Source organism: Lycorma delicatula, chromosome 2, assembly GCF_047948215.1.
Source record: "Lycorma delicatula isolate Av1 chromosome 2, ASM4794821v1, whole genome shotgun sequence".
NCBI classification, from domain to species: domain Eukaryota; kingdom Metazoa; phylum Arthropoda; class Insecta; order Hemiptera; family Fulgoridae; genus Lycorma; species Lycorma delicatula.
The window spans coordinates 93584974-93604384 of record NC_134456.1 but is presented as its reverse complement, the minus strand read 5'-3'; the positions used below and the strand labels follow the sequence as shown (position 1 = coordinate 93604384).

The following is a 19411-nucleotide window of genomic DNA, read 5'->3' as shown; positions in this document are numbered from 1 at the left end:
GAAATAAGTTCGGAATTATTCGGAATTACTTACTTTTAAAGTAAAAGTATCCTGAAATGCACACTAAAAATTTGAAACTCTTATCTCTAACAGTTTGAAAGAGGAAAGAAAATAAACTTAGAGGTCATATTTCCTTTATGCATAAGTTATTACAGAAGACTTTTTTTTGTTGAACAAACAATTTTTTTTCGGAATTCCAAAAAACCTATCCCATTACTTAGATTTAATCCATTGTCTATAAAATATTTGTAAAATAGGTCATACACATTTTTTTTAAATAATGGATTTTTGATGAATCAAGAGATACAACATTTTTAACAATTTTTTTTTTGTAACTATTGAGCTATAACTACTGAATTTTAGACTAAGAGAAACAAAAAACAAAAATGAATTTCACTAAATTGTTTTATATTTTTTACACAAGATCTTTAATTTCTGAAAATAAAAAAAATGAGCCCAAAAAAGGTTTCTTTGAAAAACAGAACAATTTACTTGGTTAAATATTCTATATCAACCCATTTTTAATTGAATAAAAATGACAAAAAACCCAAATCAAAATAATATTACTAGTTAAAATTAAAGTAATTTTAAATATTAACACATTTTTCTACAAAACAATTTTTAAAATATTTTACACAAATCCTCACTTTTTAACCACATTTAAGCCTCAATTTCAGGACTAGCTAATCTTAAAAGTAGGTAATTTTGAAGTGATTTCTGAAAAAAAAGTAGACCAGAATATTTTTACCTCCTTGTACAAAGTAAAAAAAGTATCACGATCATGAAAAATGATGGTTTTCAGATTTCAACGGAATATCCATTTAGACCATCCCTGAATCACTTTTGACTAGTTTCAGCATAACGTCTGTACGTACGTATGTATCTTGCATAACTCTAAAACAATTAGCCATAGGATGTTGAAATTTTGAATTTAGGTCTGTCTAACAACTAGTTGTGCACCTTCTTTGATTGCAATCGACTGGACTAAAAGTGTCCAAAAAAGCCCAAAATCCAAAAACTTTGGGGTACTTATGTATTAACACCACCGCAGCTACAGCTTAACTTAAAAACAAAGTAGTCAATTGGATTTCGGTAGAAAATGGGCTGATATAGAGTTTAAGATAGATTCAAAACAGTCTATTAATTTTAATAAATGGTTATTTATATTTATTTATTTTATAAATATAATTTAACCAAACTTAACCTACGCTCGCTTTGCTCGCTAACCTTGGCTAATTAACAGGAGTGTTTTGATTATTTAAATAATAAATAATTGCAATAATTACTGAATTTATTAAATAAATACTCAAAAAATTACGGTATTAATTAGTCAAGGTTAGCGAGCGAAGGGAGCGTAGGTTAAGTTTGGTTAAATTATATTTATAAAATAAATAAATATAAATAACCATTTATTAAAATGAATAAAGAGACTGTTCATTTTCCACCGAAATCCGATTGACTACTTTATTTTTAAATAAAGTTGTAGCTGCGGTGGCGTTAATACATAAGTACCAACTTTGGATTTTGGACTTTTTTTAATTGCAGTAATAAGCCCTTACTGAGAGTTTTCCAACAATATATCATAAGTGGTATTTGCATATTTGCATTGGTTCCAGAGTTATAGCCAAATAAAATTTTTATTAATGAAATATTTGGATCTTATAAGGGAAAGGCATATCGGTTGAAATCAAACATCTTATTTTTTTAACTTTTTTTTTTAATTTAAATATATTGATATTAATTATTAACCTCCAATTGTAACAATTGTTTACAATAAATAATAATACTATAACAGTAAAAAAAATATGAAAAGACATCAGAAGTTATAATGAAATAAATTTTACATAATTTTCATTTTAAAAAAATGAGTGCATGTAATTTAATAGGGATACAAGGAAATCATGCGGTGTCCACATCAGATTTTTTTAAATTTAAAATGCTAAAATTAAAGTACGAGGAGTATTTTTTTATGTAGATGTACTAAGTAGTTATGTTTTGATGTAGAGATTTTGTTGAATAATTATTCAACAAATTTTTGAATAAAATTTTTAGTCAAAACTGTTAAACCTAATTAAATGTTAAAAATCAAATTCATCAGCACTTAAAGATAAATATTATATTATTTAAAACATACTTCTTGCTCCAAATTCCGGCATTTATCTTCAAGTTGTAGGCACTTCTTATTGTCACCATCTTCAGATTCATCTAAAACAAAAAATAAATTTTTAAAATAGCAAGAAATATTACCTACAATATTCCAAGAAAAACACTTAAAACCCAACTCTGATTACAGACTGAACAATTTTACTTCACTAACCGCTTCAAAAAACAACTGTTGTAATAATTCCTGCATGTGATGTTGATCAGATAATCAGATGTAATAAGTATGTATCGGTTTTATAAATAAAATTTAAAATTTACATCAAATTCCACATATTACATGCAACATACAGATTTGGTAATATTCAAATGCAAATGTATTACCAAATTTCTAAACAGAAATTGTAAAAATACACAGACTATTGAAATTATTGCAAATTAATAAATTTTGATTTTTTAAATTGTACATTTTTTTATGGTTAATTTCATGATTAAGCTTTGATAATGTTGTTGATATAATTTTAGAAATTTAACTTGAATGATTAAGAATATACTTTTGTTGCACTATTTTATTAAGCTACATACAAATATATTATTTATTCACTGATTTCTTTTATTAGTTTTCAATTGCTTTTTAAAAGTGAATGTGTGTTTTACTAACATAATTTTACAGCAATAAACTTTAATTACCTATAAAAATGTCTACGTATATTTATGCATTTGAAGTAAATCTCATGTTTCATGTTTTCTTATCTGATAAATTGTACCAAAATTGTCACATAATCTTATATCACTGTTAAATGCACATAATAGTTTTTACAGCTTTTATATTTTTTACTGGAAAACATTATGTTACAATTTTAATAATTATATCTTAGCAGTACTATTTTACATTAATTTTTTTTAAAAATTAAAAAACAATATTTTTTGTTTATACAGAGAATAATTTTAATAAGCAAGTTGTCTGCATTATAACCTGGATACTAAACTTTCAACATGGGAGCGCAGTAAGAAAATACATTTTAAATAATTTTGGAGCAAGTATACATGCACAATAATAGAATCTAAAGTTTTTAAAGCAAAAGAGGCTGGTAACCTGATATTTAGAGAGGAATCAGAGTGACTGTGATCTTACATACTGGATACCATTTCAGTAACCTATTTTAAAAATTGTGGTTCAGTGATATTGCAGTGATCATTCCATCAGAAATTTCAATTCTCCATATCATGGTGTTATTCTTAGTCACAATACTATAGTTAAAAAATAAACAATTTTCAATGTACTACTTTCATAATGAAATACAGAGCACCAGGTCTGGTTCACTCTGAGAACCGTCCAAACATTGACAGTTAGACAGGCAACAAAAAACCCTTAGTTCTCAATCAGAAATCAAGCTGCTGCCCTTGATTTATACCACAGTGTCAGAAGAATTCTGCACAAGGGTTTGAACTTTCACTCATATATAATGATAGTAATGAAAAAATTAATTGAATATGACAAACAAATCAGGCGATTCTCTGTGAGGAATTTCTTATTTGTTTACAGATAAAATGATCCTGCTAATGAATGATGAAGCAAATTTTCATTTATAAGGCACATTGAACAAACAAAATGTTCATTACTGGAATGATACGAATTTTAGCAGTTTCATTCGTGTCCTCTTCATAGTCCAATAGCAAGTTTTGGAACCACAGGCCCTTATTTTTTTAAAGGGGAACAAGTAATGACAATCACATCTGTGTTGTATGCAACAGTTTTACAGGAATTTCTTGCTCCTAAACTGTGCTGCCATGGGATGATTATATTGAACATGATGTGGTTTCAGCAATATGGGTAAATAGCCGAACTGTCAGAGCATCCATGGCTGTGATGCAAGAGAAATGTTTCATGGGTGGCACAGTCATATTGTCAGACCTGACAATATGACTATTCATACTGGGTCTCAAGTCTAGAGTGTTCATTGGTAAACTGGGGAGGTGGGGGGGCAACCCCAGAAGTGTCACAAGGCGGGTTCAAGTTTTAAGTCTTCCCCTACGGGTTTGGGATGATCATTAAACCTACAGAACATTTTAAGTAGATATCATTCATACCAAACAACATGGTGCAGATAGCAATGCAAAATCTGCAGGACAGACTATAATAGGGTTTAACAAATGATGAAGTATATTTGACAAATATGGTTTTTAAAAAATGAAATTATGCCCTCAAATAGCATTATATTTGTAGTAACATCTAATATGACTCATTTGTGTTTGTTACAATGTATGATTAATTTAATAATTATATATATGTTAATTACAAAATCAAGATTATAATAAATATAATTTATATGATAACTGAAGTAAGGCTTTTTATTAATGTAAATGAACCAGCAATTAAATATTTAAAATAATTAAACCTAACCGGGCTACTTCACTAAGTTGGCAAATATTTCAACATAGTTTTTGGTCCTCCGAGCATGGTTTTCACCGGAAAATTTGAAGACTCATGATTTGGTCTTCCAGAACCATGGATATAATCTAAAATTTTTCAAGAATCTTCAAATACAACAAACTTCATACAACCAGGGATCGCAACAAATATATCTACAACATTATTTATCATAATATCTTTTAATTTATTCTACATATAATTCATATTCTTTCATCATTTATATAATATAATTTGATTCATTTCACATTAAATATTCATTGTTAATAATTCACATTGCTAATTTAAGTTATTTAATACTATTTTGGAAATGGAACAATTAGACAAAGAGCATCAGTAAAGGCCTCTATAACTAGGACTGGCACATTTACTCACAATTATGACCCTTCCCAAGGTGATATTCCCACCTTACAAATTAAAATAAAGAATCTTCTTGAATTGCAAAGCAAATATGACACCATTCAATCATAAATTGAAATGGAATTTGATGATGTTTTATCATCGTATCATATACAAGTTGAGGAAAACTTGTGTACGATAGAGTCCAAATAGCAACACTTAATAAATAATACTAACAATAGTCAAAAATCATCTAATCAAGAAGTTAGTTCAAATACAACATTTAAATAAACACAACTACAACCCGTTAATATACCTTTATTGTAATGTAAAAAATGTAATGTAAAAAAACCTTTATGGTAATGTGTTAGAGTGGCAGCATTTTTATAATGTATTTATTGACTTAATAAATAATAATACTGATTTAACAAATTTACAAAAACTACATTATTCACATGTTTCTTTAAAAGATGAAGCTTTAGCCATTATTAAAAATTTGTCAATAATGAATGATAATTATGGAATTGCTTTAGATTTACTAAAGACTCAATATGAGAACAAATATTTAATTGCTTTTCATAATGCTGATTGCATCATAAGGTCAGATTCCATAAAAAGACAATCAGTAGCTTTGTCTAATTTTATTAATGAAATATGCTGACATGTAAATTCACTTGAAGCAATACAACTTCCTCTTAATACATATGAATTGAGTTCAATTTCTAACATCTAAATTGGATTATAACACTTTGAGACTATGGAATGAGAAATTGTCAAATCAAAGGTTTCCCACCTTTTAAGACTTTATAGAATTTCTCAACACGAGACGACAACTTCTCAAAAACATTAACGTAGTCACTTTAAGTATGCAAGTGAATACAGGAGACAATGTCAAAGTAAAGTACTACAATAATTCAACCAAAACTTTTACTAAATGTTTCTTTACCTACTACTAACTAGCAGTATAAAGGAAATAATATCAGTTATTCAAAATTTAACTTTAATCAATAATTATTCCGTAACTCAAATCATTATTTATATCAGTGTAAAGAATTTTTTAATTTGTCCATTGATAATCGTAAAGCCTGTTTGGGAGATAATAATTGTTGTTCTAATTGTTAACAGAAAGACCATTCCATTAATCAAAATTAATGTAAAATTTGTGCTAAGAAACATAATACACTCATCCATATGGACAAAATTAATGATACTAAATTGCAAAGTAATAAGTCTGAAATTAATAGTTATTGTTTATCTAAGAATCAGTCACAGGGAAAAATTGGTAGAGTTCAATCATACATATCATGTGTTGGCGATGTAATGAAGATAAAGATAATCAAAGGAAAGTTAAAAGAACATGATTCATGGTATTCTGGGCATCAACAAATTCAGATGAGAGTTAAAGACAAAAGTTAAATGTCGAAAGACATTTTTTTAATGAGAAACCACAACCTAGAGTATCAATTTCATAGATCACACAGTTATACAATAATAAACAATATTCACAGTATTCTAAGAATAAACAAGATCATTTAAATAACAATGATAATCATAAGTATCTGTCTCAACAAGGTGACAGCATTTATCAAAATAGATCGCGTTAAGTTATCTTAAGAGAACACCAAATTGAAGCATAAACATAACAGTATCTGGAAGGGAAAGGCTCTTTTATAACCCCTAAAAAACAACATCTGACCTTACAAAAAACCTACAGATGCCAACAGAAACCTTCAATTCACAACAAAAACAAATCTTAATATTAATATAAATTTAAATGGATTACCTTATACAAGAATAATTATTAAAGAATCCTAATTACAGAATCCTGATTATCAAAATATTAAAAATACAAATGATAATAATATTGATATTAATAATAAACATAATCCTTACCAAGATTTAAGACCACAATCAAAACATTCAAACGAAGAACAAAGCTACATCAGTAATAGTGACATACTACCACTACCACAAAAAAATTCTTATCAATTTGTCCAATTATGATTTGTCGTGGTGGGCAGAAGTCTAAGACCTGCATGAATTATGCCTGTTACCAATCACAAGTGATTGATTTAAATAATATTTTTATTAATGTAATCATTTTCATTCTATTTGAGTAAACTATTATTTATATTTTTGTTTTCATTCTAAAATTCATTAACTTAAGGGCTCACCTGTTCTTGTGTACACACACACACTCACAATTTATAAATATAACTTTTTTAAATTTCATGCAATACAATTTACTTGGAAAAAAATGAGAAAATATGTTAGGAAAGAAACAAAAAAAATCTCATCAAATTTTAATTTCCCAAGAAAGTTATTCTATTCCAAGGTTTAAGAAATGATTTCATGATTTCACTGAAATAAATCATGTGATTTAAAATTACCATACAAATAAAAAAGTCTAGAGAAGTTGATTTTTGTCATTGTATGTGACATAATGAAAGGAACTGATTTAAGTACATATTGTCATTATCTTGTATTTAAAGATGATTTTTGTAACACCGGAGTAACTTATCTTCTACGAAGTAATGATAAGTTCAAGAAGAAACTGCAGTTTTTCATTGAGATGGTCAAGACTCATAAGGGATAAGGAATTTGATAATAAAAACTTATGTGAATAACCACAAAAGACTGGGCTCTGAAATTAATTTATTGCATCCTATTTTTCAAAGTAATATAATGAAGCAAGGAGGTAAAATATAATCCTTTGAGGTGGCTTTATTTTAGCTTCAATTACAACTTCCATTTACTCAACTCCTTGTCATATGAAACAATTTGAAAATATTAGATCAAACTTTATGTACTGAAGTTAAAGAGAAAATTCCTGTAAAAATATTTTTTTTAAATTAAAAATTATATTATTAAGATTTTTGAAACTGAATGTTATGCTTGGATTCCTGCATGAAAACTTACTGAGGTTTGAAGCTACATGTTCAAAAAGCTAAAATGTCATGCATGCAGACTATGATTATTGCTTATATTTTCCTGTAAGAATGAGGTTAAATTTAAAAATGAGATTCTATAACCTATAAGACATTACATAAAGTTCATGAAAATTACAAGTGAAAATGATCTAGCTCATGTTAGTGATATGATTATAATAGAAAAGCTGAAGACAATCATCATATTGAATATAATGATTTTATTCGCTGCAAGTGAAATGTCATTCAAAAAGGCAGTGACAAAGAAGGAAGGAACACCACGCTAATTCATGTTTTCTACAACAAAAGAAAAAATTAAAAAAAAAATCAGTATCATTATGAGTCATGTTACTCCAAGAAGGATTTTGACAGACATGAAAAATGAGAATGTTCAACAGTGGATTCATTACATAAAAACTGAATGTAGAATTTAAGACTTATTACAAACAGGCTACACTAGTTATCAATAGATGGATTTTTTTTTTACAATAAAAACCTATCTGCTATAAATGATTGTACAAAACATTGGCTTTATTATAAGACAAATACTGTTGATTATCAGAATAACAATTACTGTTCCTAAACTAGTAATTATTTTTCTTATATAAGTTACCAAAAATAACAAAATTAAGATCTTAACTAAGAGAAAACTGAATCATTAACAACCTAATAGTTTCATTACATCTGGAATGATTCAGGAAGTAAGATCCTGAAAATTGAAGGCTATGAAGTCAGATAAGTGCCAATGGTGAAACCATGTTCAATAAACTAGCTACACAGTTTGTGCCAATTAAACAATACTGGTAGTACTCAACATAAGCTGCTGAAGCACTTATTATTGGGTAATGACCATTGCAGTCAATGCTATTAAAATTAAAAAACAAAATAAGTGCTATTAGTTCACTTTTTTATTTATAACAAAGTTTCATTAAAGTACTTTTTACCTGTGATGAAGAAAACAACTGGATGAGAAAAGTTAACATATCAACCTGATTTATGAAGAAGTATACTTTTTTCATCTGGTTTATGGATTTTCCTGTTCGTAACTACATCAGAGCAGCATAACAGTGTGACAGCCAATTCCACATTGAATCTACTTTAAGAACCATTTTGTGTTTCACATATGTAAAAAAGCAATAGGAATATGTCTGTAAATGGTGTTTGCCTGGCTAATCATTTATCAATTCCATGAGACTCAGTAAATGTTGGTATGTCAAATTCCTACATGTTGGGAATAAATTATAATAAAAAAAGTAACTTAAACTTCTCCAACAAAAAGATAATTACTATTTGTTTAAGAATTGTTATTTATACAAGAACAGGCTGTTGTCCAACAACAGTTACTGACGGATTTTAAAGTCTGAATATGATTAAAAAACAAAACAGATTCAAAACACAGAACAAGTCAACAGCATAACATCAAGAAGAAACTGCTGTTCTTCATTCAGATTGTTAACACTCATTCTCAATCAACTGTCAAGGAATTGCATACTTATAGGGGGTAAAGGAATTTGATAATAAATTTTTTTCAATTGCATACAAAAGGTTGGACTCAGACCAATAAGTCTGAAAAGAGTGGGCTTTCTTCTGCATTTTGATCAGAACAAAAAAGGGTGGGAGTAATATGTTTATGAAGCGTTAAAAAATGTCATTTAGTAAAATATACAACTACTGGTAGCAGTGCTCTGGATGGGTGTAAATTCTTAATTTCTTTATCACAAAAATTTTATATCACCTAAATATAAAACAAAAATTTTATATCACGTTATTCTTATTTTATATCACAAAATGTGGGTGATGAATTGTGGAATTTGAATTCAATGTGAAAAGCTCTGTTAGGATCACGATTTGTTCCTTGTGCCAAAAACCACTTTAATTTTGTTTCTCGTGTAATTTGGGTAGTATATTTTATTACAATTGCTTCTCAGCCAAAACAAAAACGCAAAAATGAATTTATGATAATGTCCTTAGAGCAGTGACGAAATCTAAGAAGATAAGATAATCTTTTACATTATTTATGATTTATTATGATTCATAAAATCCGGAATTTTTTCATCTAATCCAGACATAATGCTTCGTCAACTGTTTTTTAACCCAAATGCTACGTTTATCTCAAATTCCAATCTACTCTTAAAAATCATTTATTCCATTAAAAAAATCAATTATATTCAATGAAAAATGCATGTCCAACGTTATCTGAAAATAACATAAACATACCAAAAATTTAATTATCTTCAACATAACCGTTATAATTTTACCTTGAGCATTATCTGACAGTAAAGTCGGCGAAACTATTTCTTTAGTGAGGTTACTAATCTGCCCCTTTAATGAAGAAAGTCCTTCATTGAACCATGCCATAATTAAAATCTCAATAAAAATTAAAAACAACAGCAGAACTACATTCAAAACACTTTTTAACACGAACTACTTCTATACTTGACACCAGCTGATGATGTCACAAAAAAAATAAGTGAACAAGAAAAAATATCTGCCGTAAATTTTACAAAACATGTAATGTTATTAAAACATCTGAGATAATCTTAATTTGATCTCAAAATCCTATAAGAGTAGATTAATCAAATGAAAGTGCATCTCCAAGCAGCGGTAATAAACATCAAAGTATTTACAAATGAGTATTGCTCTCGAAACGATTTTTACTATGGGTAATTTTCACACTGGTAGAAGAATATTGCATCACTGACCAACAGGCCGCAATTTGTAAGTATATACCATTTTTCTGTACTTGTTTTCAATATGACTTTTTGGTTTCATACAAATACAGAAATAATTACATTTCCGTTGAATGTTTGCGACGCTACCATTTTTACTGTGATTATAATTGCTTCTACTTTTGTACACGATCAGCTGTTTTAAAATCTAACCTCGTAGTTTCATCGTGTATTGTTTGTTGTGAATCATTTAAAGTGATTATTATAAGAAATTTCGATATAGAAATAACAACAAACATTTGCTTTATGTTATTGAAGGCAGTTCATTTCTTTAAAAAATCTATTTGTAATGTTAATGACCTTGTCTTTTACTTGTTTTTATGTGAAGTGGATTTGTTGCCATAGTAAATTAGTAATTTTAACGGAACTGTGACTAGTAATTTTAACGGAACAATGGGGGTTACAGTGTTGCAGCAGTTCCCTATGGGCGAGAATAGAACAGGACCTCAGACAATTGAATTTTTAACTAAGCGCTTGATGGCTCTTGGAGCAGTACAGTGTGGTCAGTTTTTGGTAGATTGTGATACTTATATGTCTGTTCCATCTCTCGGAGCACCTGCTAGAACTGTACATGTTCTTCACAATTCGGAACAGCCAGCTTCTGTTTTCTCACTTCTTGAAACTGGTACAAAGACAATACCATTAGTTGCCGATGGGCTTTTTGATCTTTTAATGCTCAAAATGACTCCAATATACACTTCCAAGAAGCAGACAAAAGTTGAATCTAAAGGTCCTCGTTTTGAATTGGGTGATTTTTGTATAAAACTTGGAAGTGTAACCATGAGTCAAAATTTCAAAGGGATCCTTGTTGAGATAGAGTATAGACCTTGTGTTGTGCCTGCAAACTGTTGGGATCTTCTCAGAGAATTTTTACAAGGATTCTTAGGCTGTTGTGTTCAAAATACGCCACCCCAGTACTTACTGAATAGGATGAATGAAATTTATCAACCTATGGATACTATACACCAGTATTTAGACCATTTCTCAATGTATCGTAAAGCTTCAGGTGTTCTTCAATATCAATAGTCTTATTACACAGTTATTGCTTTTTTTCAAGAGAATTAAAACTGTTTTAATGTTATTAAAAAACAATTTTTTTTTCAAAGAAATTATTAATTTAACCAATCAGTTGTAATTTTAAAAATGTTTCAGCTGGGAATACTAAGTTAGTGATAAAGAATAAGATCACAAGCTTAATTTTTAACTGAAAAAGTAATTAAACTGTGCATTTTAGTGATAAAAATTATATAATGAAGATGTTTTATGTTAAATATTAAAAGCTTTCTTATTTAAAATAAACAAACAACTTCAATGAACCTGTATAACTAACAACTTGCTAGCTTTGTTAGCTTCCATCAGGAACTGCTAGGAACACTAGGAATGTTTCCTGGTGTTGTTTGTTAAACCTTAATAATTTTTTACGACAGGTTAGCTGTTTACACTAAGCACAATGTAACTTATTACATAAACTCGTGTAATTCTAAAAAAAGCTTTTCTGTTAGTCTATTTCACCATTAGTTTTTTTAATTATAATTTGTTGTTAAGCAGTATAAACTAGGCCTACATTGGAATAAAATTAAACACAAATTATCTCATATTCTTTGATTTTAAAATTTGAAAGCTAGTGTAATGTATGTTACGTTAATGAAGATATATGTTTTGTTAGTATATTTTAGAATTGTGTGTATAATTTAGTTTTATAAATAGTTTATTCTTCTGCAAATTGTCAACTATTGTTGACAATTTGGTCCTATGAATGTTTTCATAGGACCAATTTTCCAAATTTGCATCACTACACAACACTGTTGAAAGCCAAACAGTCTTATTTTTTTGTATTTCAAAGTTTAAATTGTTAACTATTTGAAGGATAGCTTAGTAAAATTATGTATTATGATGGTATTCTGTAGATGACACCAGTATATCTTATTCTCAGAAGCACCAAATTGTATTCTTTTATGTATTTATTTGAATGTTAATTCCACATTATGTACAGTGTTGACTTCAAATGTTTGGTGGTCCTGAAAAGTATTGTTTTAAATAAAACTAATAAAAGTAGATGAGATTATTTCATTAATTTATTTATCTATGTAGGTTTCTTAACAAAAATAATTTTCATATTTTTGAAGTATATTTTCAATCTATGAACTAACCTATCAAGATATATCTTATAAATTGCTTTTGTTCTGATTTTAATTCTTTTAGATTTGTTTATTGTGGAAAAAAATACATATTACAAACTTAAGTACTATATTTTAATTGAAAAACTAATCAATTCATTAAAATTATTGCAAAATTATTTAGACTGTAATATTATATCAAAGTAAGTTTGATTTATTTCATAATCTGATCAACTCATATTTTTCCTAAACATACATACTGTATCAATAATTGTTTCCTTATCATTATTGGCATATATTGATATTATGTTTGAAACAAATTTTATTAATCTTTTTCATCTTTAACATGAACAATCTGAATTAAAGACTCATATTATATTATAATAATAAATAAAGTGAAACAGATTTTAATATCAAAATGTGTTATTTATATGTTACCTAATATAATAATTACCAATGAAAGCTTCTTTAGTCAGCGTGGAATTCATGGTACCTGTTTTGGCATGTTTTGCTATTACATTCTGTTTGAATTAGGTAACATGAAAGATAAAGTTACATGATTTCAAGTAACATTATTTCTAGCTTTATCGTAATGTGTCATGGATAGGATGTTAATAAATTAAACACAGTTAATTATAAAGCAACCACTTACTACAGATTTCATGTTTTATTTTATTCAAATAAGCAAAGACATTTACTAAACAAACTAACAAAGACATTTACTTAAGTAAATTCTTTACACAGTGTCCAACTAGAAAAGGAGAACACACTAAATTGTGAGCAAATATGGATTGCTGTGTTATAAGTTGTAATACCGCACAGGAGAACTGTTTGCATCGCATTTTCTGTATGTAGTAAGTGATTGCCTAAGAAAAATGACAATATCAAATGAAGAATTATTTTTTATTTTCTTTCTTAACATGAATAAATGAAAAATTTGAATGACCTTCAACAAATGGTATTCAACAGAATCAACTGCTACCAAAAAATATTATCTATGTCATGACCCAAAATTAACAGTAGTTCAGAAAGTTTTTGGCCCAAAAATGGCACAAGTATGACCAAGTGATTATGATATTTGTTAAGTATGATCCTTTAATTGGCGTGCTACAAAGTTTCAGTTGCGTGTATTTAGTTATTTGCATCAATTGAAAAAAGTAAAATAATATAATTACATAGATTCTTTTCTTACTCAGTTAATTTTATTTGCAAACAATACTATGATATTTTAATTTTTAACTATTATATCATTTTAGTTTTCTAATTCTTTTAGTTTGTAATAAACCATCATTTCATGGCATAGTAACATTTTTTATCTACCTACTGTGATCATATTAAATAAGAACAATGTTCATATTGCTTAGTACAAGGGAAAATTTTTTAATGTAATGTCATTACTTCAACAAAGTTATTAGTGTTCAGACTCAATGTGACAAAAGTAAAAAATTGCACAATATCAAGTTCCTAATACCATGCACATTGGGGAAGACAATGATTGGTCATTTCAAACGTGACTTAGGTACTGCAAAGTAAGTATAGATTAAAATCATGGAAGATAGATAATTGCTATTTTATGCAAAATATGAATAAATTGAAATTTAAAAAAATAGTTAACCATTGATAAATAACTGCAGAAAATGAAACAAGTATGAAAACCCAAAAGTTCCTGTATATCTAATTGAGCTTCTCTAATGGATATTTTTCTGCCATGATTAATCCATCTATAGGTTCACATTGATTGTTTCTGCATTTTGTAGTGGTTTATCAGTTTGTTGACAGAAGACAACTTAAATAAATCTGCAAATGTAGCAACTGTTGTTTTATTCTGTAATATTGTTGCATATGCTAAGAATTTAACAGATTTTTATCAATTTTAGTGGCGTTCTTTTCTAAATTCTTGGTTTATCTAATTACTAAAAAGAAACACTTTATAATTTTAATTTATGGGCATTAAAATTATGCCCATTTTTGTGTTCATTATGTTAACTACTGTTTTAAATTAAATTAAGAATGAATGAACATTTTTATTGTTAAAGAATTGTCTGTAGTTATTATGAAATTAATAAAAGAAACTATAAATACAAAAAGTAGACAAAAAATACACATATGCAGCTATAAAAAAATGTTTGCCTATGTATACAAAATAAAACATTACTGAAAACTAAAAATGCACAACCATCTCACTACGAGTGTTATGATTAGTGAGAAAAAAGTTAACTTACAGTGTGCTCTATATTGAAGTGGAGAGATTGGGTGGTACAATTTTTTTTAAGTGAACATTATGCCCTCTGCTTTACTGTCATAGCAAGATTGTATTTAATGTTTTCTAGTTTTTTTTTTCGTTTTATACTGGTAAACATTTTTTTTTATTGCTTCATTAATGTAGTTTGCTTAATTTTTTTTTTTCAGTTTACGTAATTATATTTATTTTTACTAATTGCATTACAACTATTAATAATAATGATTTAACCATGAAAATGCTGATTTAGTTTTATGCATTTTTCATTGAATTCTTTGCAGACCAATAACAACACACCTGTGCTGTGTAAAATTTATCATTCGTTTTTTCCGTCATATAAGCTTCAAAGCTTGTATATGGAAATGTAAATGCAAATTTGTAACTTATGAAAAAAGCCATGCCTGATCGGGATTCAAACCCAGGACTTCCGGATGAAATACAGAGATGCTACCAATCCACCTAGGAGATTGGCAATGTGGTTAACATCAATGATTGATATCTGCATGTAACACTTTCACAGTCAGTAAAATTATGTCTACCTGAGAAGCATAATACAACATTTTTATATCCATATTTAAGTTAGTTGGTTACAGTTTATCCAATATAATTTTTTGAACTGCTCTCTTAGAATGTTCAGTTCCTTTTAGATAATTACTTCCTATATTTGTATCATCTGCGAAGATAATAAATGGTTCAGGAATTTGAGGTAGGTCATTAATAAACAATGAGAAAAGCAAGGGACTGAGGAACCTTCTATGTCACTTCATGTTATATATCTTGAAGTGAGGACTTGAATTTTAAATGCAAATTCTTATTAAAAGATGAATGTAACTACTTATATGGGTATTAAGGTATACTAACCAGTTGTAAACAGCTCCTTAATACTGTAGCCACCATTCTTTTCATCTGTAAAAAGTTTGTAACTAATTGAATGTTTTACTGAGATTACAAAACAATTGAAATGGAATCTTTTTGTTAACTATGCGATATGAAATATAAAATATTTTATAAAAACTGGGAAGTGTTGTGTTAGTAAAGATTTTTTTTTACTAAATACGTGCTAGAAGTTTGTCTATATATGATTTTCAAGAAATGTTAAAAGTTTATTTTTAATAATTTTTTTGAAATACTTTATAAAATAGAGACAGTTAATGAAATTGGCCTACAATTTTGTAAATTAAATGTTGAATTTTTCTTGAATAACAATAGGACCATTAGACATCTGAGAAATACTCCACTGTTGAAAGATCTGTTAATTAAATTTGTAAGAGGTACAATAATAGGATCTATAATTTTTTTCAAATTACTGGCAGGAGTCATTATCCACTATATGTTTACTATTTACTTTAAAATATAAGTTTTAACTTCCTGAGTATCTGTGGGAAGTATTAAAATACTGATTCATCAACAAAAACCAAAGTGAGTGGCTTTGTGTGAAATAGATAAATATTATTTTTTGAAGTACTAAAAAACAATTTTTAATTCCTTTGCCACCAGAATATGAGTGAACAAACATTATTCCTTTTGTATTTCTGGTATTGTTTTTAACTTTTTTTATTACAAAATCTAGTTCTTTTAATCGCTGCACTTTTAGTTTTAGATTTATTGTTTGAATTAGATATTAAATTATTGTAATATAATTTTTAGCATTAACAAATAACCGAGCATAAAATTGTTATTTTTCAAATAATTTTGAAGTTAGCAGTCAAATTATATTTAGATATTTGAAGAAGATTTATTAACGTAGAACTAGATATTACAATTCTTTTTGTAAATCAGTGAATTTTTCTTTTTATGTTTAAACTTTTTTCCTTTTTTTTGGTTTTAAGAAGTTTTAAAAAAAGCCTTCTGAAAACTGTTAAAAAAATTAAGTTTTTCATCAAAGCTAATTTTGTTATTATTTTTGCAATGTGTTTCTTACAATAAGGTTTTAACATTTTTAATTGAATCTTATTGACTACCATCTTAAAAAAATGTAATCATTGTCTTGCCCCATGTGTTAGTTAATAAATGATGCTACTGCATTCAGAAAGACATAGACATCCTTTTGTGGTGTGCACAAAAGAATAAAAATTATGTTGAGGTAAATTTTTAAATAATGTTCTTGCAGGTGAGAGAGCATTTGTAATAATAGTTTGCTGGGAGCTAGAAGTAAGTTAACAAACATCAGCTAAAAATTAATAATATTTTTAGGAAGGAAAGAGTATTTTTGTTCTTTTCAACCTGCAAATAAAATATACAAAATCACACAACACATTGATAAAAAAAGTAACCCAGAATTAAACGCACTAAACTTTGACATCTGCACAAAATATTTTATTGAGTATTATAATATTAACATTGAGTTAACTTTCATTTGAATTAAAAAAAAAGTTGTGTTGCATGAAAAAATTTTAGACACCTTTAGATGTTGTGTCATTTTAAAGTTTACAAAATTAAATATTTGTTTAAAAAATTAATTTTATTTAAATATATTGCTTTCTTTTTGTTCCTTATCGTGATATATAATTTTATAAATTTATAAGGGAAAAGAAATTTTGTTGAAATCTATATGAATATTAAATTCTAGGTGTTTGTCCATGAAGCAAGCCATCATAAAGGAAGATGGTGATTTTGACAACTATATTACGAAATATAAAAGTTGATAATCCTATTGAGGTAAGTTTAACATTTTGCTAATTATAATAAGTAGGCATCAATTTTATGTCCCTTTAGTGACCGATTAAAAAACCATTACTGATTTTTTATTAAAGAGGACATAATTAGTCCCATTTAGTTCTTATCGAAAATTTCAATGTCCAGTTTTATTTTATTAGTTTATTTAATTATTTTAATTAGATTTGCTTGAAAGTATTATAAAATGTAAATGTTCTTTTTAAATTAGTTGTATTATACAGAGTTAATTTTAAGTTTAATTTTTTCAGGATTCTGATAATCCTTTATTTCTGTTAGTAAAATGATACAAAAGCATGTCATTCATCCTTGTGTACAGTTTCCAGTTGCTAGCTGGGTTTGCTTGAAATGTAAGCCTCTCCATTCCTTACAAGCAATTGTATGTATGAATTTGAGTATATTTATAACTGTTCATTGTATTGATTATTATCTGACAGTGTATGATTTCTGAGGAAAAAGGAAATTGTCACAATTTCACAACACTAGAGCTAGTGCTAGTCAACTTTACCAGTGTTGCTTCAGCTTTGTATAACTGTGTATGGTGAGGACAAAACATTCTTTAGTATAATGAAAGTAGCCGAATGTGTAGTTGAATATTTATTTAATTATCATCTTGAAAAACCAAGAATTAGCTTGAATTATTTTTGTACTATTTTTATATGTTTTATTGTTTATGAGTATCATAATAATTTTTTTCTTATGACTATTTTTTTAGATACATTTTTCTGATCATTTGATTGGTTTGATTTCTGTTATGAACTACTAAGCTTTTAACATCAATATGTTTACTACATCTTATTTTATGTTTACTACATCTCAATTTTCTGTTTTATATATATTGATCTTTGATCATCTCTACAGCTTTTAATCTCTCCATACCAGTTAACTACTGGATGTTGTAAGTTCTGATACATATCCTAATTTGTTTCCTCAAGATTCCGCCACAAATTTCTTTCCTCTCTTATTCACCTTAAGAAATTTTCATTTGAAATTTTATTGAACCGTCTGATTTTTAACATCCACAATTCATCATTAATGCTTTTCGGTTTTGTTTTTCCTACTGTCCATGTTTCTTACCATTAAGTGCTATACTCCAATGCTTGGATAGTTAATCCATTCTCAAAATTTCAGTTTCTGTGTTTCTTTTTCTATGTATAACTTAAAAATCAGTGGAAACAAATTACATCTTTCTTTGTCTCACTACTTTCTAAATCAGAGCTTGTCTTTTTACATATTCTATTTTTATACTGCCACCTCATTCTTGTACAGATTCTAAATAACTTCATTCTCTAGATTTAAATTTGTTGTGTTTATGCCCAAAGTAATCAGTAATGATAATAACATTTAACAACAGATCAAAGCAAATTTTATAATAAAGGTTTTTTTAATAACTTATTTCAAAATGTTTTCAGTTGTCTTTGTAACCATCTTCACTTGCTGGTGCCACTTTGGCATCATGTGATATTAACTGTTAATGTTTGTTTTTTTATAATTAGAGAAACATGTAGTCAAAACATTTGCTGGATATGATTTGTATCTGTTCATTTAGTTTATTTTTTTTTGTCTGTTATATTTCATAATGTTTAAGTGTATTAAGATGTGTTTGTGTATAGAATATAAAGGTTGTTGTCAATGTTGGTGGATTTTCGATTTGTGTCTTTGAGATGCTTAGGAAATGTTGAATCCCTACTTTTATGAAAGGCTTTTGTGAGTTTATATGGTTTTTTACAAAATTTACTATAAAATTTAGTTTATCTGACAGTGTATGATTTCTGAGGAAAAAGGAAATGTTCACAATTTCACAACACTAGAGCTAGTGCTAGTCTTAAAAAACACAACTAGTGCTAGTCTGTCAT

At 27.6% G+C, this 19411-nt stretch overlaps 3 protein-coding genes across 4 annotated transcripts in view; 2 read left to right on the top strand and 1 right to left on the bottom strand.

The window, feature by feature from the left end:
• LOC142319004 (uncharacterized) overlaps positions 1-10300 on the bottom strand; it is a 267597-nt gene extending 257297 nt beyond the window's left edge. Inside the window, exons 1-2 of the mRNA XM_075355789.1 lie at positions 10056-10300; positions 2135-2205 (exon numbers count right to left, since the gene is read on the bottom strand). Of these exons, the coding sequence (XP_075211904.1) occupies positions 2135-2205; positions 10056-10155 (171 nt within the window). The 5' untranslated portion in view covers positions 10156-10300. The remainder of the gene's footprint in view (positions 1-2134; positions 2206-10055) is intronic.
• Positions 10301-10368: 68 nt separating this feature from the next.
• LOC142319006 (GTP-binding protein 10 homolog) overlaps positions 10369-19411 on the top strand; it is a 33456-nt gene continuing 24413 nt past the window's right edge. Inside the window, exons 1-3 of one of the 2 annotated variants that reach the window (XM_075355793.1) lie at positions 10369-10515; positions 15164-15401; positions 17452-17540. In XM_075355793.1, the coding sequence (XP_075211908.1) occupies positions 17487-17540 (54 nt within the window). In that variant the 5' untranslated portion in view covers positions 10369-10515; positions 15164-15401; positions 17452-17486. The remainder of the gene's footprint in view (positions 10516-15163; positions 15402-17451; positions 17541-19411) is intronic. The other variant, XM_075355792.1, reaches the window with a different exon arrangement.
• Positions 10522-13014, top strand: MED20 (Mediator complex subunit 20). Its single transcript, XM_075355794.1, has one exon. The coding sequence runs from the start codon at positions 10920-10922 to the stop codon at positions 11550-11552; it is 633 nt and encodes a 210-aa protein (XP_075211909.1). The 5' UTR covers positions 10522-10919; the 3' UTR covers positions 11553-13014.